Source organism: Bombina bombina, chromosome 5 (assembly GCF_027579735.1).
Source record: "Bombina bombina isolate aBomBom1 chromosome 5, aBomBom1.pri, whole genome shotgun sequence".
NCBI classification, from domain to species: Eukaryota; Metazoa; Chordata; class Amphibia; order Anura; family Bombinatoridae; genus Bombina; species Bombina bombina.
Window position 1 is genome coordinate 989,202,684 of NC_069503.1, and position 25,700 is coordinate 989,228,383.

The 25,700-nt window shown below is 41.7% G+C and overlaps 1 protein-coding gene across 1 annotated transcript in view; it reads left to right on the forward strand.

The window, feature by feature from the left end:
- The window catches only part of LOC128661686 (neural-cadherin-like), a 488,078-nt gene that overhangs the window by 289,391 nt on the left and 172,987 nt on the right, over positions 1 to 25,700 (forward strand). The window contains 1 exon segment of the mRNA XM_053715912.1: positions 2,581 to 2,765. Coding sequence (XP_053571887.1) covers positions 2,581 to 2,765 — 185 coding nt within the window.

Sequence of the window (25,700 nt, forward strand, 5' to 3'; positions counted from 1 at the left end):
AATGTGGACAGTCTTACTGCTGATAGATGAAATCCCAGGAAACTCCTTTTAAAAACACAGATGCAGGTACTCCAAAAACGCTGCTTGTCTTGCAGCTGTAACACCAGACACTTCACTCCAAAAGGATAGCGCAATCTGTGAAAGAATAGGGCTCCAGATAGTGCAATATTGTTTGTAATATACAATATTTATTAACACAATAATTTTCCAGGTACTCACAATATACAGTGGGGCAAAAAAGTATTTAGTCAGCCACCAATTGTGCAAGTTCTCCCACTTAAGAAGATGAGAGCAGCCTGTAATTTTCATCATAGGTATACCTCAACTATGAGAGACAAAATGTGGAAACAAATCCAGACAATCACATTGTCTGATTTGGAAATAATTTATTTGCAAATTATGGTGGAAAATAAGTATTTGGTCAATATCAAAAGTTCATCTCAATACTTTGTTATATATCCTTTGTTGGCAATGACAGAGGTCAAACATTTTCTGTAAGTCTTCACAAGGTTGTCACACACTGTTGCTGGTATGTTGGCCCATTCCTGCATGCAGATCTCCTCTAGAGCAGTGATGTTTTGGGGCTGTCGCTGGGCAACACAGACTTTCAACTCCCTCCAAAGGTTTTCTATGGGGTTGAGATCTGGAGACTGGCTAGGCTACTCCAGGACCTTGAAATGCTTCTTACGAAGCCACTCCTTCGTTGCCCGGGCGGTGTGTTTGGGATCATTGTCATGCTGAAAGACCCAGTCATGTTTCATCTTCAATGCCCTTGCTGATGGAAGGAGGTTTGCACGGATCAGTCGTCCTGTTCCCTTTGCAGAGAAACAGCCCCAAAGCATGATGTTGCCACCCCCATGCTTCACAGTAGGTATGGTGTTCTTCGGTTGCAACTCAGCATTCTCTCTCCTCCGAACATGACGAGTTGTGTTTCTACCAAACAGTTCTACTTTGGTTTCATCTGACCATATGACATTCTCCCAATCCGCTTCTGGATCATCCAAATGCTCTCTAGCATACTTCAGACGGGCCAGACATGTACTGGCTTAAGCAGGGGGACACGTCTGGCACTGCAGGATCTTAGTCCCTGGCGGCGTAGTGTGTTACTGATGGTAGCCTTTGTTACGTTGGTCCCAGCTTTCTGCAGGTCATTCACTAGGTCCCCCCATGTGGTTCTGGGATGTTTGCTCACCGTTCTTGTGATCATTTTGACCCCACAGGGTGAGATCTTGCGTGTAGCTCCAGATCGAGGGAGATTATCAGTGGTCTTGTATGTCTTACATTTTCTAATTATTGCTCCCACAGTTGATTTCTTCACACCAAGCTGCTTGCCTATTGCAGATTCAGTCTTCCCACCCTGGTGCAGGTCTACAATTTTGTTTCTGGTGTCCTTCGACAGCTCTTTGGTCTTCACCATAGTGGAGTTTGGAGTGTGACTGTTTGAGGTTGTGGAGAGGTGTCTTTTATACTGATAACAAGTTCAAACAGCTGCCATTAATACAGGTAATGAGTGGAGGACAGAGGAGCCTCTTAAAGAAGAAGATACAGGTCTGTGAGAGCCAGAAATCTTGCTTGTTTGTAGGTGACCAAATACTTATTTTCCACCATAATATGCAAATAAATTATTTCCAAATCAGACAATGTGATTTGTTTCCACATTTTGGGGCATATTTATCAAGCTCCGAATGGAGCTTGATGCCCCGTGTTTCTGGGGAGCCTGCAGGCTCGCCAGAAACAGCAGTTATGAAGCAGCGGTCACAAAGACCGCTGCTCCATAACCTGTCCGCCTGCTCTGATCGGGTTGATTGACACCCCCCTGCTGGCGGCCTATTGGCCGCGAGTCTGCAGGGGGCGGCGTTGCACCGGCAGCTCTTGTGAGCTGCTGGTGCAATGCTGAATATGGCGAGCGTATTGCTCGCCGTATTCAGCGAGGTCTGTCGGACCTGATCCGCACTGTCGGATCAGGTCCGACAGACCTTGATAAATTGGGGCCTTTGTCTCTCATAGTTGAAGTATACCTATGATGACAATTACAGGCCTCTCTCATCTTCTTAAGTGGGAGAACGTGCAGAATTGGTGGCTGACTAAATACTTTTTTGCCCCACTGTATGGCATATAAACGTTCACATAAAGGTATCTTTAAAATTCTGGTTTAAAACGAGTCCACATGTAGTCAGCACACGCTCACAGGAAACAAACCGTGGATATACCCGGTCTGTAAACTTGCTGCTAAATAAAAGCTTAAAGCAATTGGATACCTTTGCACTAGCAGAATTGCTTGTTGCTATATTAATATAGCAACTTCAGGGCACTTTAATAAAACTTCACATTTTACTACTTCTTACAAAGGTATTGCAGATTGTTTTAATGTGGCAGACATTAAATCATTCCTTGTTCCTTTAAAAGCAGCCAAAAAAATATTTACTTTAATGTCCCTTAACTTCTTAACAGTGTATACAGCATTTTCAGCCTCTCAAAACATGAGCTTTATTAGAAACATGATGGTTACATTTGGAGAAAGAATTAGTTTAACTTACAATGCAAATACCTCTCTCATTATCTAACATCCTCTCTACGTAGGCTCTTCTCAGTTCACGATACTACAGGACTGCTGACCATAAAGGAAGGAACCTTACCTGGGGTCTACAAGCTCAGAGTGAAAGTGACAGATGGAGTCTGGCCAGATGTGGTGTCTACTGTGAAAATTGTGGTGAATGATATAACAGAAAAAGCTGTCCATCAGGCTGGCTCTATGAGACTAGTGGGTGAGGCATTAACTGGTGTTATTGAGACCAGAATCACTCTGTTTAATGGTTAAAATGATACTAATATCAGTGTACATCTTTCATTGTATAAAGAACCCCCTTCTCACACATTGACATAACTCAAAGTGAAACTATAGAAACTTTCTAATAATATAGATTATGGTTGTTTTGTAAAGATAATTAATGTGCATGACATATCTGTTTAGGTCTCAATGTGGCAAAGTAGATAATACGCTAGATTCACTAACAGTGTCTCTCCGTCTCCCTATTCTTGACAATTACTGTTGACACATTAGAACAATTCACTTGTAGATTCTTCATATAGGGACCGCTTGGTAGAGAAGTTTAAGCACTGAGAAGTTAGACCCAATTACAAAGTAAACAATATGTGTAGCAGTGGATTGGGTTGCCAAGTGTCCAGTATTCAACCGGATAGTCCAGTATTTTAACAGGCTGTCCAGTAAAATCTGTACAAAAATACTGGACACTTAAATGTCCAGTATTTTTAAAGACCCCTGTCAGCTAAATGTAAAGGACCTTCTAGGCCTTTATACATTAGAAATATGGCTCAAAAAGAAGTTACACTGTGCATTTTCTATTATATGTGTTACAGGCAACCATGAGGGTGGTCAATCATTGCTGGGTTGGTTACCTCTAGCATCCAAGGGGGTTACATCACTGCTCTGTACATGTGTTACTGGCAACCAAGAGGATAAAATGACTACTTAATTATTTTTTGCTCTCAGAGTTTCAGGCTTATATTACGAGTTGAAAGTAAAAAGTTTGCTCTCTCATGTTCATAACGTCACAGTAAAAAATAGACTTTGAGAAGTTGCGAATACAAAATCGCATTCCCCCCATAGACTTCAATGTAGCTGAAAAATACCTAGCACCCACAAGTCACACAAACACGATGGCGGTTATTTAAAAGCATAACATAAGAAGATAATATTGCATCTTTCATAATCTAATGTTCTGCGGATAGCAGAATATGTTCTATGTATTCTTAAAGAGATATTTAAATGTATATCTGATGGATATTTGCACAAATATATATTTATACATACATATATATATATATATGTATATATATATATATATGTATATAAACTTGATTATATATAGGTCTAGATGTATACAGATATATAGTATTATCTATTTAAAAATACAAAGAACATATTCCCCATTGTGCAAAAACATTGGAATGTGAAATTTATATAGTAAATACATAGTTAAACACTTATGAATATTGCATAAATATGTTTTTCATGTTTTCATCTACTTAACTGCAAAGGGCTCCAATGCACTTATATATATGTCTATATATATATGCATATGTATTTAAGTGTTTATATTCTGTAAATACGTATATACAAATATAAATACATATGTACACACATACATACATATACATATTTAGCCATGAGTATGAATGTACAGTATCTGTATGTTAAAGCCCTTTGCAGTCTTTTTTTATATATAACACCTGAGACCTCATATCTTTGAGCCCTTCTAACTTTTTAATGCAATATTATTATTTAATATTTTTGTAGCAGATAGTGTTATAATGAGTGTAACTGTACTTTTAAATGTTGATGTGTTTTGTAAATTCAGCAACATATATCAAGGGAAATAAGCACATTTGATAATAGGAGTAAATTGGAGAATCATTTAAAATTGCCTGTAATATTCTATCTGAATCCGGAAAGAACAAAAATGGGTTTTATATCCCTTTAGTAGGTCCCATACGATGTAACCTGTAGTGTACTGCAAACATTTAACAATAAATTCTCTCAAGAATTAGAACATTATATTTTTCTATCAAGGCAAAGAATTTAGTAGACATGTGCAAAAATGCATACTTTATTATTCAGTTTGTAAGCAAATAATGTAGTTATCCTCTTTCTTTGGCAATTACTTTGATCTGACACCAGATAAAAGAGCTATTTAAAATATCTAAATAGCTGATTTCTAAGTTTTAATAGGGCTGTTTTTCAAGTTCTCAGTATACTGTAAATAAGCCTTCTTTACTGGGTGTGTTACAGTATGATGAGCTTGTAGGCAACTTGGTAAATGGAGGCCTTCACTGAATTAAGCATGGACATAACTGCTGGAGGTTTTCGGGTGATCCAGGGTGATCCAGTTGCTGCTGGGTGATTCAGGTGATCCAGTTGGTGCTATCATTAACTGATATTCTTTGTGTCCTCATATTTAAATATACAAACATATTTATTGCAGATATGTGCAGAACATCTGACCATTTAATAGTTTTAGGTAGGAACATTTTTACTATGTCAAGGGTACTTGGCAATCAGGCAAAATTTTGAATCTTATGATATATGGAAGCCTTATTATTCTGTAATAGTTCTGCTTACATACAAACCCAGTACAAAAAGAGTGGTGTCTTGGAGGGGAATAATATATTGTAATACTACAAAGTGTTTTTTCACTATAGGCAGGTTGTTTCGCCCTCGTTGGGGCTCTTCAGTATGATGTAGGTGCTATGTTATTGGACTCAAGCATTGATATTAGGTTTACGGCTATATGCCAGTTTTGCTGATGATTACATTAATTTTCGTAACCACACTTACAAAGCGTGAAATTAATGCTTGAGCAGAACAGCAGCACCAACCATAGACAGCCTGTTTGGCCCATTTGGGGCTCATTCCTCCATTGTATTAATCCTAGCAAAAAATGAATGTACTTATCTGTGCAAAATTGCAACACTTACAATTCAAAATCCATTTCAATATAATGGGCAGCCCTGTAGCAAAGGGTGGAATGCTTGAGGACATCAGCATCAACCATAATGACTTGAGTGAGAAAGAGTCCCAAAGTAGCGAAACAGGCTGCCTATGGTTGACGCTGTGTTATTTAAGCCTCATATATTTCCCAGTTTGCTATACTACTGGTTTAAACTGACAGAAGCATAAGAGGTGCCATATTAAAATGCATTTTGAATTAGTAATACTCTGTGGGATAATTTGTATATTCTATGCATTGTATATTTATTCCTTGCTGAACTAATTAAATGGAGGGTTTATCTCACTCTATTAACAACAATACATTTATTTGGTACAATGGGAGTCCCTGCTCTAAAGGATTTCCATGGGTGTAAGTGCAGACCCTGTCCCAAGGAGCTTACAATCTAGTGTTTGAGTGCTTTGTTCAAAGAGCTTACATTCTTGTATTTAAGGAGAACTTACCTCTGGGTACTTACAGTGTAGAGAAATAAAAGAAATCCCTGATGTAAGACTGCACTCAGCATGTGACATAACACTAGTCCCTCTGAAATCTTCAATCTTCCTGCCACTGCCATAGAGTATTCCAGTCTTCGTTATACTGCTTGCCAGATATGAATCAGTCTATGCACATCTTGTAAGGATTTTTCATCCAATGCAAGAACATAGGTGCATGACACACTGCACCTTATAATGCAGTTGTTTTTTTTCAATTTCTAATCTGAGGTATAAAATACAGGACCATCCCATGACCTATCAAATCTTGTGCTTCACTAGGACTCCCTGCTTCAAAAATCCAACAGTAGTACTTGTCCCACAGTGACTGTAGACATTCAAGTTTAGTTTCACAGATATAGTAGTCCTTGTTCCAGGTTGCTGCAGTTCTCAGATAAAATTGTAAACCAGCTGCAAGGTGCTTATTGGTGTCCCTACGTCAAGGCATTGCATTGAGGATATAAGTGCAAACATATTAATTATACCATTGTATTCTCTTCACCAAGATCCTTAACATTATTACATTAGACAGATATGTGCAGTAAGAATGGATTTAAGCCATTCAATTTGATTTAATATCAGTTTATTAAAGTTATAGCAGTGTAAGTGTAATTATGCTTTATTGTTGGTGTTATGACTCAAGTTTTAGTGTCACAGAGATGATTTGTATATTGTATATCAATAAGCCTTGAAAAGTACAGAAAGCTTTAAACATACAGAACCAAATTAAAGCTAAAGATTTCTATGAAATGGGAAAGTAAAGAAAAAAGTGTGACAGAAATGTGAGAAATTATCTGACCTCACTGCACATGTCTGTAGGCTCTTGGAGCAGGATCTGAATTTACAATCGAATGTAGTAATGGGATGTCTTGCTCGAAGAGCTAACAAACTTGTTAATCTTAGAAAACCTTACCTTAGATACTTACAGTTTAGTAATATAAAAATCCTTGAAGGAAATCTGCCATCAGCGCGTATACTGCTGGCCAGATGCGCATCAGTCTGATCTGAATTTATTTCAGATTGCCAGTTGTCTTTTCTTCATCCAGGTCAAGCAGAACAAACAGCTGCATCAGATGCTGCACCTTACAGTACAGTGTTTCATGAGGTTCGCGTGAGGACATCTGCCATCAGCGCGAATACTTCTGGCCAGATGCGCATCAGTCTGATCTGAATTTATTTCAGATCGCCGGTTGTCTTTTCTTCATCCAGGTCAAGCAGAACAAACAGCTGCATCAGATACTGCACCTTACAGTACAGTGTTTAATGAGGTTCCCAGCACCAGTGAGTTTGCAGCGTGAGGACATCTGCCAACAGCGTGAATACTGCTGGCCAGATGCGCATCAGTCTGATCTGAATTTATTTCAGATCACCAGTTGCCTTTTCTTCATCTGGGTCAGGCAGAACAAACAGCAGCATCAAATTCTGCACCTTACAGTACAGTGTTTAATGAGGGTCCCAGCACCAGTTGGTTTGCAGCGTGAGGACATCTGCCAACAGCATCAATACTGCTGGCCAGATGCGCATCAGTCTGATCTGAATTTATTTCAGATCCCCAGTTGCCTTTTCTTCATCCTCAAGCAGAAAAAAACAGCTGCATCAGATGCAGCACTTTACAGTACAGTGTTTAATGAGGGTCCCAGTACGAGTGAGTGTGCAGCGTATAAATTGCAGACCCATGTTTTGGGGTTTATATTCTAGGCCTTTACTAGAAGTCCTTGCTTTAGAGCATTTGCAGACTAATGATGCAGTAGTTCTTACCATCCTTAAAGCTGGTTTAAAGCCTTTACTGCCAGCTGCAAGTCTTATAAAGATATGTAGAGGAAGCACAGAAAGGCATTGGTGTGCCCTACAGTTTTGGCTATAATACTTATAATGCTATAATATGTTTAAAAAATATATTTATAAATATTATATTTATTATATTATATTTAATAAATAATATTTATTGTTAAATAAAGGTGTGAAGATAATATTATTATTATGCAAGGTTTGTATGCTATGTTTTGTCTCAGAGTACTGGTGCCCATAGGAAGCTACAAAGTTTAAGCTATTACTTCTGTAATTCATCTGTATTATTTTACAGTGTATTAAAAGATGACTTAACATTATACAGTTACTGCGTTGGGGTGATCATGGTAACACTACCTGTAGTAATTGGTGTTCATACCTGCAGCTCCCACCGGATGCCATTTGCATTGTGTTGGAGGTAGTCACTGTTCTTCTCACCAGCACATATACAGAGCTGTAGTTGTAAAGTTTAGCCCAGTCAATACTGAAGCTCAGCAGGATCAGTCTGGCAACTCTAGTAAATTAAGCAGCAGTTATGAGGGTGGTTGCTTTGTGTTGTCAGTTGTTTTTGTGACATAACTGCTGCATCACATAAGCCACTCCCCTAAGACTGTTACCATGACAACCAGGCATCACATTATACCATGACTGTCAGTTTAGCCTGTTATTAGTGTAGCTTTAACATAAGATATTTAATTATGCATAATAAAACAACTTTGGAATATACTCATTATTTATTTTGCCCCTTTTCATGTAATTAGCTCTGAAAATTGTACATTGAGTTGGAACTGCATCCTGCTGACTTTTCAGAGCTAACTCTGCAACAAATATTTCTTTCATGTAATTAGCAAGAGTCCATGAGCTAGTGACGTATGGGATATACATTCCTACCAGGAGGGGCAAAGTTTCCCAAACCTCAAAATGCCTATAAATACACCCCTCACCACACCCACAATTCAGTTTTACAAACTTTGCCTCCGATGGAGGTGGTGAAGTAAGTTTGTGCTAGATTCTACGTTGATATGCGCTCCGCAGCAAGTTGGAGCCCGGTTTTCCTCTCAGCGTGCAGTGAATGTCAGAGGGATGTGAGGAGAGTATTGCCTATTTGAATGCAGTGATCTCCTTCTACGGGGTCTATTTCATAGGTTCTCTGTTATCGGTCGTAGAGATTCATCTCTTACCTCCCTTTTCAGATCGACGATATACTCTTATATATACCATTACCTCTGCTGATTCTCGTTTCAGTACGGGTTTGGCTTTCTACAAACATGTAGATGAGTGTCCTGGGGTAAGTAAATCTTATTTTCTGTGACACTCTAAGCTATGGTTGGGCACTTTGTTTATAAAGTTCTAAATATATGTATTCAAACATTTATTTGCCTTGACTCAGAATGTTCAACTTTCCTTATTTTTCAGACAGTCAGTTTCATATTTGGGATAATGCATTTGAATTAATCATTTTTTCTTACCTTCAAAAATTTGACTCTTTTTTCCCTGTGGGCTGTTAGGCTCGCAGGGGCTGAAAATGCTTCATTTTATTGCGTCATTCTTGGCGCTGATTTTTTTGGCGCAAAAATTCATTTCCGTTTCCGGCGTCATACGTGTCGCCGGAAGTTGCGTCATTTTTTTTTTTTTTCAAATAGTTTTTATTTGTTTTTTTAGCAATATATAACAATAAATGGGGACTCGCAGGACCCCTGCAAATTTCAGTGCAAAACATGTAAAAAAGTGTTAAGGAAAAATTACAACTGAGGTATTCAAGACTCAGAAATGATGCCAGTACATTTTCCAAACAGCTGTAAAAGATGGATAAAAGGGAGGGGTGGGGGGGTGGGGTTCATCTGAGAGGATGGGAGGGAGAGGGGAGGAGGGGCGGGGGGGTATACTACAGGGAGTCGCTAGAGGCGCCTGGTGCAAGGAATCTTAATCTCTAACCTGGGGGAGCCATGAGGTGTTATGTATATCTGTCCAGTCCGCCCAAACCATTTCAAAAAGGTCACTTTTATCCAGACTGTAAAATATGTCCTTTTCCATGGCGTGTAAGTAAGCCATTGTTTTGAGGGTATCAGGCCAGCGGGGGGGGGGGATATTTGTTTCCAGTGCCTGGCGATATTAGTTTTAACCGACGACAGGAGATAAACGCAGAGAATCTGCTGGTGTTTAGGAAGGGCCTGTAAGTTTAGGTGCAGAAGTGCAGTGGCAGGGGTTTTTGGCAGCTGAATCCCTAGAGAAGACAGAGTACGAAAGCAGATATTCCACAGGGGGATCAACTTAGGGCAATCCCACCATATATGAAGCATATTTCCGTGGGAGCCACATTCTCTCCAGCAATGCGGAGAAGATGTCGAGAACATCTTAGATAACCGAGCAGGGACCAAATACCATTGGGAAATGACTTTATAATAGGTTTCAAACATTGTCACACAATGTAATGATTTTTTAGTTAAGGTAAGGGACCTCTGCCAGGCATCTGCCGGGATTCGGGAGTGAAGAATAGTGTCCCACTTACGTAAATGTGGGGCCAAGTCTGGGGGCATATTACCGTCCAGCAAGCAATAGTGTCTTGAAAGAGGTTTGTGGAGTCTACGTCCACTTTTCCAAACAGTCTCCCATGGGGTAAGCTGACGCGGAGCAGAGGGAAAGAAACCCCAGCTAGAGAGGAAACTCTTGATCCTTGTAAACTCAAATAAGAGGTAGGGTGGGATGTCTTCGCCTGGTCTGTCTTTAGACAACGATAGATATCCGTCCTCGTTAGTCTCTGACCAAAAGTCTGAAACAAGTTTTACACCCAGCCTAGCCCACGTATTGGGGTGTGTTTCTGTTAGACCTGTAAAGAGGCCTGGAATGGAAGTAATCGGGGAGGGGTGCGGCGCTATTAGTTTACGGTGCCGGATCTTATCCCATACTGCCAGGCATTCCAAAACTACAAAGTTATGTATCTGTAGGGTTCTGCGGCTATGGACCGGAGTCCAGATGAGGTCTTTTAGGTAGATATCGAATGGTAATGAGGCTTGCTCAATGTCTCTCCACCTGTCTTGTGAGTGAAGCACTCCCCACTGGGAGATGTGCGTGAGCATGGCACCCTCATAGTACTTTACTATGGATGGGGAAGCCAGACCACCAAGTTGGACAGGGAACTGCAAAGTTCCGTGGGCTATTCTAGGTGTTTTATTTTGCCAAATAAATTTTGTGCATTCACTTTGAAACTGCAACAAAAGATGGGTGGGAATTCTGATTGGGAGGCATCTGAAAATATAGGTGAGCCGAGGGAGGAACGACATCTTAAGGGACGCTATGCGGCCCATCCAAGAGATGTTCTTATGATCCCAAACATGCTTTAGCCCTCTCAAGTCCGCCAAGAGGGGTAAATAGTTATCCTTCACCATCTGCTTCAAGTCGTTAGAGATTCGGACTCCCAGGTGAGTAATCCCTTTGCTAGACCATTTAAAGTCAAACTGACTTTGGAGGGCTGAAACATATGTTTGTGGGAAGCCCCATAAGTAAATTTCCGTTTTGGGGGTGTTCAGCTTGTAAAAGGAAAGGGAGCCAAAGACCTCAAGAATCTTCAGAAGTCTAGGTATTGTGCGGAGCGGATCTGCAGAGAATACGGTCACATCATCCGCAAACAGGGCGATGTTATGTTTGGAGCCCGAGAGTGTGATTCCTACTATGTCCCTATCAGTACGTATTGTTTCCGCTAGCGGCTCGATTGCCAATGCAAACAGGAGCGGAGAAAGTGGGCAGCCTTGCCTCGTGCCATTAAAAATGGGGAACGAGGACTAGTGGAACCCTACTCCCCTGACCGTTGCCGTGGGGTTGGAGTATAAAGCTTGGATCGCGAGGCAGATGTCTGATGGGAATTTAAAGGCGACAAGAGTTTCCCACAGGTAACTCCATCTAACCCTATCAAAAGCCTTCTCGGCATCCAGAGAGATAACCGAGAAGGGCTTGTTCATTCTTGTTGATTCGCAGGTGATATTGATAAGGCGTCTAGTGTTATCCGGGCCTTCACGATTAAGTACAAATCCCACCTGGTCTGGGTTGACTAGGATGGGCAGAAGTTTGCATAGTCGATTAGCGAGAAGTTTGGAATAAATTTTTATATCAACATTTATAAGCGAGATGGGCCTATAATTGGGGCAGAAGGAGGGGTCCCTATTTGGCTTGGGAATCATGATGATTTCAGCCTCCAAGAATTCACGATTGAAACTACCCTCTTGCCTGGCAGTATTAAAAAATCTAAGAAGAAGCGGGATTAGTTCTTGACTATAAGTTTTGTAGAACTGTGCGGGGAACCCATCTGGGCCGGGGGCCTTAAGAGGTTTAAGGCGCTGGATGACCTGCTTGATTTCCAGCTGGGTAAATGGGTTGGACAGTGACTCTTGTTGTTCCGTGGTTAAGGACGGCAACTTTAGGGACTCTAGAAATGTTTTAATCTGTTGAGTGGAGGCAGGGGCTTTAATTTCATTGCCCTCAAGATTGTAGAGTTTAGAATAATAGTCTGAGAAACATTCCCCTATCTGTGAGGGTAGTTTATGAGTCTTGTTGTTGTGAATGATTTGGTGTATGCGGGAAGAGCTATTCCGCTGACGCAATTTGTGTGCTAACAGAGTGTCGGCCCTATTGCCCTTATAATAAAATAATTGCTTAAGTTTTGTAAGGTTCTCTTGGGTGCGCCTCAACTCTAGCTGGTTAATATGTGCACGTACGGCTGAGATCTGGGAGGTCAGTACTTCAGAGACTTTAGCTCTATTGGAGGATTCAAGTAGCCGAAGCTTGCAGTGGGCTTGGGCTAAGGAGAGTCCAGCAAGTTTCCTAAGGCGAGCCTGCTTGCGGATAATATAACCTCTGGAGACCGCCTTGATGGCGCCCCAGAGGGTATCATCAGATGTCTGACCATTGTCATTAAGTCGGATAAGTTCTATAAGATCTCTGCGTAGTTCTTCCCTGAAGGGGATGTCTGCTAGGATGTTATGTGGAAGAGACCACCTACTTTTATGAAGACAGGGGTCACTAGTGTGAAGATCTACAAGCACAGGGTCATGATCTGACCAAGAGCAGAGGGGAATACTAGATTGGAGTACTGAGTCCAGGGTCGTTGCCGAACAGAAAATATGGTCTAACCTAGAATAGGTTTTGTGTACCTGGGAGAAGTGGGTGAAGTCCCTGTCTGTGGTGTGTAATGATCGCCAGATGTCAAAATAACCAAATTCAGACATGATGGATTTAAAGCGTGTGGAGAGGAGAGTTAGTTGGGGGGTGATCTTGGTTGGGGATAACGTCTTGCGGTCAAGTTTAGTGTCCCAAATCATGTTGTAGTCTCCCGCTATTATAACTCTGCCCTGTTTGTGGTGGTCAATTAATCTCAGGATTTTTCTAAGGCAAGCAGGCTGTTGGGTATTGGGAAGGTATATAGAAACTAGGGTGTGCATGACGTGATCAAGCTTGCAGATTACTATGGTGTATCTAGCCTGGGGGTCCCTTATTACCTCAATTTCCTCATAAGCTACCCTTCTGTGAATCAGGACCGCAGTCCCTCAAGCTTTTTTTGTAAATGAAGAGCATTCTATGGTCGTGTATGAGCGAGAATGAAATCTATGGGGAGCATCTAACAGCCAGTGCGTTTCTTGAAGAAACACTATATCGGGGTTATGATGATTAAGCATGCGAGTGAGTAGGCTCCTTTTGAAGGGAGAGTTTAAGCCCCTGGAATTATGTGTGCATACTCGTAGTCGGGACATAGTTCACTTCTAGCCCAGGGGGGTGGGTGGGCAGCGGGGGTATCTGGAAGGTTTAGGTTAAAGGCTTGGACAAAGGTATATAGGGAGAATGGGAGGGGGGGAGGGTTATTCAGAATGTGAGGTGGAAATGTACTGACAACACAGGTGGAACTAGTCCACCTAGGCGGAACCCTGGTGTGGGTTAACCTATGGGGGGGGGAGCTAAGAGCAAATGTGTGAGAGGAGCTGGAAGGTCCAGCCCCACTCCGCTGGCTAAGTAACTAGATAATGAGGAATGAAACAAGGTGCAATAAAATGTAAACCTGTGGGCCCCAAAAGGGGGCGTGACAAAAGCGTAATTAACTAAAATGAGTACAGGAACCTGATAGTAATCATTGGATACAATAAGCTAACAACATGTACATGCCACCACAAAGCAAAAGAATCTGGTTTCATATAATTAAAGATTGCATAATTTGGATAATGCGGACCCCATTCAAAGGCACAACATAATAACAACAAAGGGTGAGAAGATTGGGGTGAGGGCATTTTGTCCAGTCGTACCTGTAGAAATATATAGCATAGTGAGCTCAGAGGGCTGACATGAAACGACAGAATGTGACGAACGAGATGGAACTCGTATTTGCAGTTAATGCAGGTCTCACTCAGTAACACGTCTGCGTGTCAGCATAAAATAGAATGAGCAGAGGTGAGGACATTATATCGTGTCATGTCAGTATTATGTAAGACTAGGTGGGCTGAAAGAGCTAACATGAGACATCAGGAGGCAATGGACAGTGAAAACACATAAATCAAACATGAAACACTAGCAAGTGGGGATATATGAGTGAGAAGTCACAATTTTCAGACACTATGGCTCCTACTCCGTTACTTGTTAACACATCAATACAAGGCAATGAGAGTAGGGGAAGCATATTGTATCCTATCAGACCTGTAAAATATAACAGAAGTTGTCTCATGTTCAGGTGGGTGAAGACTCTAGTTGGGTTTCATCAGTAGATTGCTGAGTTCTCATCCTCTTAGGCCTTTGTTCCTTAACCGACCATTCGGGGGCTGTGACTCTCAGCTTAGATTGCACAACTGGAGGTCCCCGTGGGTCTATTGCCATGAGGCCCCATTGGCCAAGGAGGGAAGTCCCTTGAGAAAGAGAGGTCACGGTGATTGACTTGTTGTCTTTTGTGATTATTAGTTTAGTAGGGTAGCCCCACCTGTACTTGATGTTCTCCCTGCGAAGAATCTGTGTGACTGGCTGGAAATATCTCCGGTGTTGGAGAGTGTGTGCGGATAGATCGGGCAGCAGTTGTATGTCTTTAAATCTTTCTGATGTTTGCGGCTTCCGAAAGGCCGCCTGCATGAGTCTGTCCTTAAAGATAAAACTGTGGAAACAGACTATGACATCTCTCGGCTTCTCCTGAGAAACAGTTCTAGGGCGAAGGGCTCTATGGGCCCTTTCCATGGTGTCTGTCAGCCCCTCTGTTGAACCCAGCAGTTCTTTAAAAAGATCTTTCAGGAAACTTTGTATCTCTGCCGGTTGGATATCCTCAGGTATTCCTCTAAACCTTATGTTGTTTCTGCGTGCCCTATCCTCCACATCGGCCAGTTTGAACTCCAGCTGGCTGATTTGATCCGCAAGAGATTCTGAGTTGGACAATAAATTTGTATGGTCAGTGGCAAGATCGTCCTGTTTTCTTTCCAGGGAGTCTACTCTGTCCCCTATCTCAGAGATGTCTTTACGGAGTTCAGCATGATTGCGTTGGATTTCTTTGGTTATGGAGATAGTTTGGTTTGCAAGCATTTTTTTAAGTGTTGCTTCCGTTATTAGGTGTTGTGATTTCACTTGAGGCGTGAGGTCGGGTTGGGAACCATCTCCCAGAGACTCCGACTCACTCAGACCTTCATTGGAGTCCTCATTCTGGTCTTTGGGGTGTTGCGTGAAATGATCCAGGACTGTTTTTTTCACAGAACCTGGCGGCTTCGAGTGCCTCCTGGCGTTGTGTGGCATTTTCATAAGAGGAGAGAGAGCCTCTGGTTGAACCAGTGAGCCCGAATTGGGGATAAATGAGAGGGCTATTGGACCCCACAGGCTAATAAAAATAAAAAGAGGATAATACACATGCACAGTAGTGTTACGTAATGGAGTAGGGCCAGCCGTCCACCCGTAACCTCTATCTCCCCATAGCGGCGTTTATGGGCCACATACTGCCCCACAAGACTTTGTATGTATCAAAAGATGCCGACTAAGGTGGAGAGAGAGGCCAGGCAGGCGTCTTATTAATATTACCCTTATACTTATAAAGAGATGCTGCTGAAATTCTGAAGGGGGGGGTAAGCCCCCCGGACTCGGGGAAGGAGGGATACGACCCGGAGGAAGGGGAAAAGGAGAGTGGTGGTGACCAGCCCGCGTAAGCAGGCCGGAAAGGAAGAGTCCGAGAGGAGGGGGTCAGTGGTAGAAATTGAAAACAACACACATATGGGCGACTAAGCCCAGAGTACCTAAAACAGTTATTTCTGTCAGTCAGCGCACAGGGTGAGAAGCGAAATATACTCTCACTATTATTCAAAGGGTTACATAAGTGCGGCAAACGGGCAGGAACAACTGGATCCAAACAAGTTAGATATCAAACGTCCTGTGAAAGGAAAAGAGTAAGTTAAGCAAGGTCACCACACTAAATAGTACACAACAAGACACTCCACTCTGAGCTGGGCTGCAGAGAAACAATAGCTGATGCAGCAGCACAATAAGACACAATTCAACAGCAGTGGCCTCAGTTCATGAGAACAGCATTAATTAAGATCAAGGTTTGTCACCTAGTAGGTTCTGTGCTTTAAGGGACTTGAAAAGAGTCCTGGGGTGTAGCCTTGCAATTGTGATCTTGGATAAAACCTCCAGGCCACACTTTAGAAATTAGATCCCAATACAGGTTTTTTAGAGCCAGCAGGCTGCTTGAAATAACCACAAACAGGGTTCAAATAGAGGAAAATATGTAGGATTATCTTTGGTATTGCTTCTCAATAAAAGTTTGTGTTAGATACCTGCCCTCTTGCCAGTGTGTTGCTCCTTCCTTAGGTGGGATCGCTAAGATGTGGAATTAGCAATGTGAGGTAGGCTGATAGGGAGATTATTAATCCAGTTTGCTGCCACGTGTGAGTAAAACTGCCCTGAATGGGATATCTGGCTTCCAAAATTAGACAGAAAAAACTTAGTTGTGTGGTAACTAGCTAGAGTAGGAGAGATCACAATATATCCTAGATTGTTTTTTGTATCGCAACTAAAGTCTGTATTGGGCTATGCTGCCTGTGCTAGTAACAGGCTGTTGAAAATTCTGCTGCAGTTTCTTAAGTTTTTTTAATCTAGTCGATGGCAAACCAAATGTCCTTTTCCAGAGAAAAAAGAACTCTCCATGCTGCAATTTTAAAAGTTGAGCGGCTTATGTTTCAGTTTAATCTGATTGAGTCATGCTGTGTTGTAGTGGTGCGCTAAAATGGCGTTTCGCGCCACAACCTAAAAAGTCTATCTCTTCTCATGTACCTTCTGCTTAGTTTAGGGCGGCCACAGCAATTGAAAAGAGAAAGTGTTCGTGCAGATTGATAATTGTGTTAAGTCAATGCCTACTCACTGTGTCCCAGTTGCTTGGTCAATTTGAGAAAGACTCTCCCTGCAGCGTGTCCCGCAGCTCTCCAGTGCTTGCCGTGAGCTGAATTGCTGTGTTGCTGCTGCGCTTGGTTAGCTGGGCACCGGAGCGGATCCCCGACCCTCCGGTGCTGGTGGAGATTGAACGTCTCAGTTGTTGTGAGCTGGAGTACTGCAGGTAGTACACGAGACTATCAGGCAAGGTCTCTATGTGATCCCAGTAGTTAGGCCTCCAAACCGGACTGGCGAGCCAAAGTGCCCTAGTAAGTCACGGAAGTTTCGTTCTCCAGCCACTAAGTGAGGATAATACTCAGAGAGCCTTCCCTAATAGAAAAAGCCAACTTTTTTGGCAAATATTAGTAGCTGTTTTGTAAATTATATATTGGTTACGGAGGAGCTCCGTTATGCTGCGACTGGTCTGTGCGGCTGCTGGCTCCGCCCCCTCAGTTGCGTCATTTTTTGACGTTATTTTGCACCAAAAATGTCGGCGTTCCGGATGTGGCGTCATTTTTGGCGCCAAAAGCATTTAGGCGCCAAATAATGTGGGCGTCTTATTTGGCGCTAAAAAATAAGGGCGTCGCTTTTGTCTCCACATTATTTAAGTCTTATTTTTCTTTGCTTCTGGTTGCTAGAAGCTTGTTCTTTGGCATTTTTTCCCATTCCTGAAACTGTCATTTAAAGAATTTGATCAATTTTGCTTTATATGTTGTTTTTTCTCTTACATATTGCAAGATGTCTCACGTTGCATCTGAGTCAGAAGATACTACAGGAAAATCGCTGTCTAGTGCTGGATCTACCAAAGCTAAGTGTATCTGCTGTAAACTTTTGGTAGCTATTCCTCCGGCTGTTGTTTGTATTAATTGTCATGACAAACTTGTTAATGCAGATAATATTTCCTTTAGTAAAGTACCATTGTCTGTTGCAGTTCCTTCAACATCTAAGGTGCAGAATGTTCCTGATAACATAAGAGATTTTGTTTCTGAATCCATCAAGAAGGCTATGTCTGTTATTTCTCCTTCTAGTAAACGTAAAAAATCTTTTAAAATTTCTCTCCCTACAGATGAATTTTTAAATGAACATCATCATTCTGATTCTGATGACTCTTCTGGTTCAGAGGATTCTGTCTCAGAGATTGATGCTGATAAATCTTCATATTTATTTAAAATGGAATTTATTCGTTCTTTACTTAAAGAAGTTCTAATTGCTTTAGAAATAGAGGATTCTGGTCCTCTTGATACTAATTCTAAACGTTTAGATAAGGTATTTAAATCTCCTGTGGTTATTCCAGAAGTTTTTCCTGTTCCTAAGGCTATTTCTGCAGTAATTTCCAAAGAATGGGATAAACTGGGTAATTCATTTACTCCTTCTAAACGTTTTAAGCAATTATATCCTGTACCGTCTGACAGGTTAGAATTTTGGGACAAAATCCCTAAAGTTGATGGGGCTATTTCTACCCTTGCTAAACGTACTACTACTCCTACGTCAGATGGTACTTCGTTTAAAGATCATTTAGATAGGAAAATTGAATCCTTTCTAAGAAAAGCTTATCTGTGTTCAGGTAATCTTCTTAGACCTGCTATATCATTGGCTGATGTTGCTGCAGCTTCAACTTTTTGGTTGGAAACTTTAGCGCAACAAGTAACAAATAATGATTCTCATGATATTATTATTCTTCTTCAGCATGCTAATAATTTTATCTGTGATGCCATTTTTGATATTATCAGAGTTGATGTCAGGTTTATGTCTCTAGCTATTTTAGCTAGAAGAGCTTTATGGCTTAAGACTTGGAATGCTGATATGGCTTCTAAATCAACTCTACTTTCCATTTCTTTCCAGGGTAACAAATTATTTGGTTCTCAGTTGGATTCTATTATCTCAACTGTTACTGGTGGGAAAGGAACTTTTTTACCACAGGATAAAAAATCTAAAGGTAAAAACAGGGCTAATAATCGTTTTCGTTCCTTTCGTTTCAACAAAGAACAAAAGCCTGATCCTTCATCCTCAGGAGCAGTTTCAGTTTGGAAACCATCTCCAGTCTGGAATAAATCCAAGCCTGCTAGAAAGGCGAAGCCTGCTTCTAAGTCCACATGAAGGTGCGGCCCTCATTCCAGCTCAGCTGGTAGGGGGCAGGTTACGTTTTTTCAAAGAAATTTGGATCAATTCTGTTCACAATCTTTGGATTCAGAACATTGTTTCAGAAGGGTACAGAATTGGTTTCAAGATGAGACCTCCTGCAAAGAGATTTTGTCTTTCCCGTGTCCCAGTAAATCCAGTGAAAGCTCAAGCATTTCTGAATTGTGTTTCAGATCTAGAGTTGGCTGGAGTAATTATGCCAGTTCCAGTTCCGGAACAGGGGATGGGGTTTTATTCAAATCTCTTCATTGTACCAAAGAAGGAGAATTCCTTCAGACCAGTTCTGGATCTAAAAATATTGAATCGTTATGTAAGGATACCAACGTTCAAGATGGTAACTGTAAGGACTATCTTGCCTTTTGTTCAGCAAGGGAATTATATGTCCACAATAGATTTACAGGATGCATATCTGCATATTCCGATTCATCCAGATCATTATCAGTTCCTGAGATTCTCTTTTCTGGACAAGCATTACCAGTTTGTGGCTCTGCCGTTTGGCCTAGCTACAGCTCCAAGAATTTTTACAAAGGTTCTCGGTGCCCTTCTGTCTGTAATCAGAGAACAGGGTATTGTGGTATTTCCTTATTTGGACGATATCTTGGTACTTGCTCAGTCTTTACATTTAGCAGAATCTCATACGAATCGACTTGTGTTGTTTCTTCAAGATCATGGTTGGAGGATCAATTTACCAAAAAGTTCTTTGATTCCTCAGACAAGGGTAACCTTTCTGGGTTTCCAGATAGATTCAGTGTCCATGACTCTGTCTTTAACAGACAAGAGACGTCTAAAATTGATTGCAGCTTGTCGAAACCTTCAGTCACAATCATTCCCTTCGGTAGCCTTATGCATGGAAATTCTAGGTCTTATGACTGCTGCATCGGACGCAATCCCCTTTGCTCGTTTTCACATGCGACCTCTTCAGCTCTGTATGCTGAAACAATGGTGCAAGGATTACACAAAGGTATCTCAATTAATATCTTTAAAACCGATTGTTCGACACTCTCTAACGTGGTGGACAGATCACCATCGTTTAATTCAGGGGGCTTCTCACAGGTTGGGGAGCTGTGTGGGGATCTCTGACGGCACAAGGAGTTTGGGAATCTCAGGAGGTGAGATTACCGATCAATATTTTGGAACTTCGTGCAATTTTCAGAGCTCTTCAGTTTTGGTCTCTTCTGAAGAGAGAATCGTTCATTTGTTTTCAGACAGACAATGTCACAACTGTGGCATACATCAATCATCAAGGAGGGACTCACAGTCCTCTGGCTATGAAAGAAGTATCTCAAATTTTGGTTTGGGCGGAATCCAGCTCCTGTCTAATATCTGCGGTTCATATCCCAGGTATAGACAATTGGGAAGCGGATTATCTCAGTTGCCAAACGTTGCATCCGGGCGAATGGTCTCTTCACCCAGAGGTATTTCTTCAGATTGTTCAAATGTGGGAACTTCCAGAAATAGATCTGATGGCGTCTCATCTAAACAAGAAACTTCCCAGGTATCTGTCCAGATCCCGGGATCCTCAGGCGGAGGCAGTGGATGCATTATCACTTCCTTTGAAGTATCATCCTGCCTATATCTTTCCGCCTCTAGTTCTTCTTCCAAGAGTAATCTCCAAGATTCTGAAGGAATGCTCGTTTGTTCTGCTGGTAGCTCCGGCATGGCCTCACAGGTTTTGGTATGCGGATCTTGTCCGGATGGCTTCTTGCCAACCGTGGACTCTTCCGTTAAGACCAGACCTTCTGTCTCAAGGTCCTTTTTTCCATCAGGATCTGAAATCCTTAAATTTAAAGGTATGGAGATTGAACGCTTGATTCTTGGTCACAGAGGTTTCTCTGACTCTGTGATTAATACTATGTTACAGGCTCGTAAATCTGTATCTAGAGAGATATATTATAGAGTCTGGAAGACTTATATTTCTTGGTGTCTTTCTCATCATTTTTCTTGGCATTCTTTTAGAATACCGAGAATTTTACAGTTTCTTCAGGATGGTTTAGATAAGGGTTTGTCCGCAAGTTCCTTGAAAGGACAAATCTCTGCTCTTTCTGTTCTTTTTCACAGAAAGATTGCTATTCTTCCTGATATTGATTGTTTTGTACAAGCTTTGGTTCGTATAAAACCTGTCATTAAGTCAATTTCTCCTCCTTGGAGTTTGAATTTGGTTCTGGGGGCTCTTCAAGCTCCTCCGTTTGAACCTATGCATTCATTGGACATTAAATTACTTTCTTGGAAAGTTTTGTTCCTTTTGGCCATCTCTTCTGCCAGAAGAGTTTCTGAATTATCTGCTCTTTCTTGTGAGTCTCCTTTTCTGATTTTTCATCAGGATAAGGCGGTGTTGCGAACTTCTTTTGAATTTTTACCTAAAGTTGTGAATTCCAACAACATTAGTAGAGAAATTGTGGTTCCTTCATTATGTCCTAATCCTAAGAATTCTAAGGAGAAATCGTTGCATTCTTTGGATGTTGTTAGAGCTTTGAAATATTATGTTGAAGCTACTAAGTCCTTCCGAAAGACTTCTAGTCTATTTGTTATCTTTTCCGGTTCTAGAAAAGGCCAGAAAGCTTCTGCCATTTCTTTGGCATCTTGGTTGAAATCTTTAATTCATCTTGCATATGTTGAGTCGGGTAAAACTCCGCCTCAGAGGATTACAGCTCATTCTACTAGGTCAGTTTCTACTTCCTGGGCGTTTAGGAATGAAGCTTCGGTTGATCAGATTTGCAAAGCAGCAACTTGGTCTTCTTTGCATACTTTTACTAAATTCTACCATTTTGATGTATTTTCTTCTTCTGAAGCAGTTTTTGGTAGGAAAGTACTTCAGGCAGCGGTTTCAGTTTGAATCTTCTGCTTATGTTTTTCATTAAACTTTATTTTGGGTGTGGATTATTTTCAGCAGGAATTGGCTGTCTTTATTTTATCCCTCCCTCTCTAGTGACTCTTGTGTGGAAAGATCCACATCTTGGGTAATCATTATCCCATACGTCACTAGCTCATGGACTCTTGCTAATTACATGAAAGAAAACATAATTTATGTAAGAACTTACCTGATAAATTCATTTCTTTCATATTAGCAAGAGTCCATGAGGCCCGCCCTTTTTTTGTGGTGGTTATGATTTTGTATAAAGCACAATTATTCCAATTCCTTATTTTTTATGCTTTCGCACTTTTTTATCACCCCACTTCTTGGCTATTCGTTACACTGAATTGTGGGTGTGGTGAGGGGTGTATTTATAGGCATTTTGAGGTTTGGGAAACTTTGCCCCTCCTGGTAGGAATGTATATCCCATACGTCACTAGCTCATGGACTCTTGCTAATATGAAAGAAATGAATTTATCAGGTAAGTTCTTACATAAATTATGTTTTTCCTAATTGGCTTTAATAGATAACAACTGCAAAACAATTCACTTTATACTAACTTAATGGCCATGATTATCCTTGTTGTCTGCCGACTCAAACTTATTTGGCTCCTCCAAATAAGGTGAGTGTTGGGTGCAGTTTTTCTATTGAAAACCATGTGCAGTAAACAGGATTTTATTTTGATAAACAAATGTTTACACTTGGCTGATATGTTATTCTATAGGACAGTAACAGAAATGTCTCCTAATTACAAGGTGTTTACTGTCCCTTTAAGTTCTAACAAAACTCCCATTATAAATCCTGAGTTTCCAGTGCTTATATGTTGGGAATAGATTATTAAAATGTCATGAACTGCTTTGGTCTGGTAATATCTACAGAGCTATGGCTGAGCCTCAGGATCATGTCATGTGATTACCTATGTGGTTACCAGCCATACTAATTAGCATATGTAATTGTGCAGTGTAGCTAAGAAACTACAGGTGCTAGGTCTACCCACATTTAGAAGTCTTTATGTCTGTATCAATTTTATATTAATTGTAGCTGATCTGAACCATACAAATAGGGTGTCCAGTATTTTAGCAGGCTGTCCAGTACAATCTGTACTAAAATACTGGACACTTAAAGACCCCTGTCAGCTAAATGTAAAGGGCCTTCTAGGCCTTTATGCATTAGAAATATGGCTCTGTAAAAATAAGTTACACTGTGCAATTTCTTTTATATGTGTTTTAGGCAAACATGGGGTTTGTTCAATCATTGCTGGGTGTTTACTTCTGGTAGCCAAAGGGGTCACATCACTACTACATACATGTGTTACTGGCAACCAAGGGGATAAAATGACTGCTTAGTTGTGAAAAATATATGTGGTGGTATCAAGGGTGGGGCCTAAGGTTGAGCTTTTGTGGGGACCTTGTGTGAACCCAGCTACAACCCGTGTCCAGTCACCTATAGGTTGTCCGGTATTTTTATAGCGCACAGCTGGCAACCCTAGCCTAAGGACACAATAGAAGATTAGTACAATCACGTTTACAGCTTACATTTATATTCTAACATTATACTATACTAGTACTAAAGCTTTTGTACACGGGCCATTTTTTGCAGTACAGCGGTCCCACCCCTTGCTCTCTCCCCCCTCTCTTTTGCTCTCTCTCCCCCCTCTCTTTTGCTTTCTCTCGACCCTCTCCTTTGCGCTCTCTCCCCCCTCTTTGGCTCTATCCCCCCTCTTTGGCTCTCTCTCTCCCCCCTTTCTTTTGCTCTCTCTCTGCCCCCTCTTTTGTTCTCTCTCCCCCCTCTTTGGCTCTCTCCCCCCTTTCTTTTGCTCTCTCTACCCCCTCTTTTGTTATTTCTCCCCCCTCTTTGGCTCTCTCCCCCCTTTCTTTTGTTTTCTCTCCCCCCTCTTTTGCTCTCTTTCCCCCCTCTTTGGGTCTCTCCCCTCTTTTGCTCTCTCTCCTCTTTGGCTCTCTTTCCTCTTTTGCTCTCTCTCTCCCCCCTCTTTGGCTCTCTCTCTCCCCTCTTTTGCTCTCTCCCCCCTCTATTTGGCTCTCTCCCCCCTCTTTGGCTCTCTCTCACCCCTTTTTATGGCTCTCTCACCCCCTCTTTGGCCCTTCTCCCCCCCTCTTTGGCCCTCTCCCCCCCTCTTTGGCTCTCACCCCCCTCTATTTGGCTCTCTCCCCCCTCTTTGGCTCTCTCTCCCCCCTCTTTGGATCTCTCTCCCCCCTCTTTGGCCCTTCTCCCCCCCCTCTTTGGCCTTTCTCCCCCCCCCCCTTTCTTTTGCTCTCCCCCCTCTCTTGCTCCCTCTCTGGCTCTGTCTTTCAAACCCTTTGACTCTCTGACCACGCCCCCATCGCAGCACCCTTCCGGCCACACCCCATCGTGGCAACACCCATCCGGCCACACCCATCACACGCCCGGTCACGCCCCTCGTCACGCCAGACCACGTCCCTCATCACGCCCGGTCGCTCCCTAAGGGTAAGTTTAAAGCTCCCAATAGTTTTTGTTCCTTTTGTCAGAATAGAGAACAAAAAACGTCTCCTTCCACTATGGCCTCTGGCTCTAGTTGGAGACCATCTCCGAATTGGAATCAATTCAAGCTTTATAAGAAACCAAATCCAGCCCCTAAGACTGCTTGAAATTGCGGCCCTCAAACCAGTTCAACTGGTGGGGGGAAGATTGAAATTATTTCTAGACATTTGGACAGATTCTGTTCAAAATCAGTGGATTCAGGATATTGTTTCTCAAGGGTATCGAATAGTTTTCAGAATAAGACCTCCCATGGGAAGATTCTTTCTTTCTCATGTTCCAACAAACCCTGTGAAGGCTCAGGCTTTTCGGAAGTGTGTTTCAGACCTAGAGCTTTCAAGGGTGATTGTCCCAGTTCCTCAGCAGGAACAGGGTTTGGGTTTTTATTCAAATCTGTTCATTGTCCCAAAGAAAGAAGATTTATTGAGACCAATCCTGGATCTGAAAATGTTAAATCGGATTGTAAGAGTCCCAACTTTCAAGATGGTGACTAAAAGGACTATTCTGCCTTTTGTTCAGCAGGGTCATTTCATATCCACAATAGACTTACAGGACGCTTATCTTCACATTCCGATTCATCCAGACCACTATCATTTTCTGAGATTCTCTTTTCTAGACAAGCATTACCAATTTGTCACTCTTCCGTTTGGTCTGGCGACAGCTCCAAGTATCTTCTCGAAGGTTCTCGGTGCCTTTTTATCTTTAATCAGAGAGCAGGGTATTTGGATGATTTCTTGGTACTAGCTCAATCTTTTCATTTATCAGAATCTCACACGTAACAACTAGTGTGGTTTCTTCAAAGACATAGTTGGAGGATCAATTTACAAAAGAATTTCTTGATTCCTCAGACAAGGGTCACCTTTTTAGGTTTCCAGATAGATTCAGTGTCCATGACTCTTTCACTAACAGACAAAAGACAAATGAAGTTGGTTTTAGCTTGTCTAAACCTTCAGTCTCTATCATTCCCTTCAGTGACTACTGTATGTGCATGGAAGTTTAAGGTCTCATGACTGCAGCATCGGATGCGATCCTCTTTGC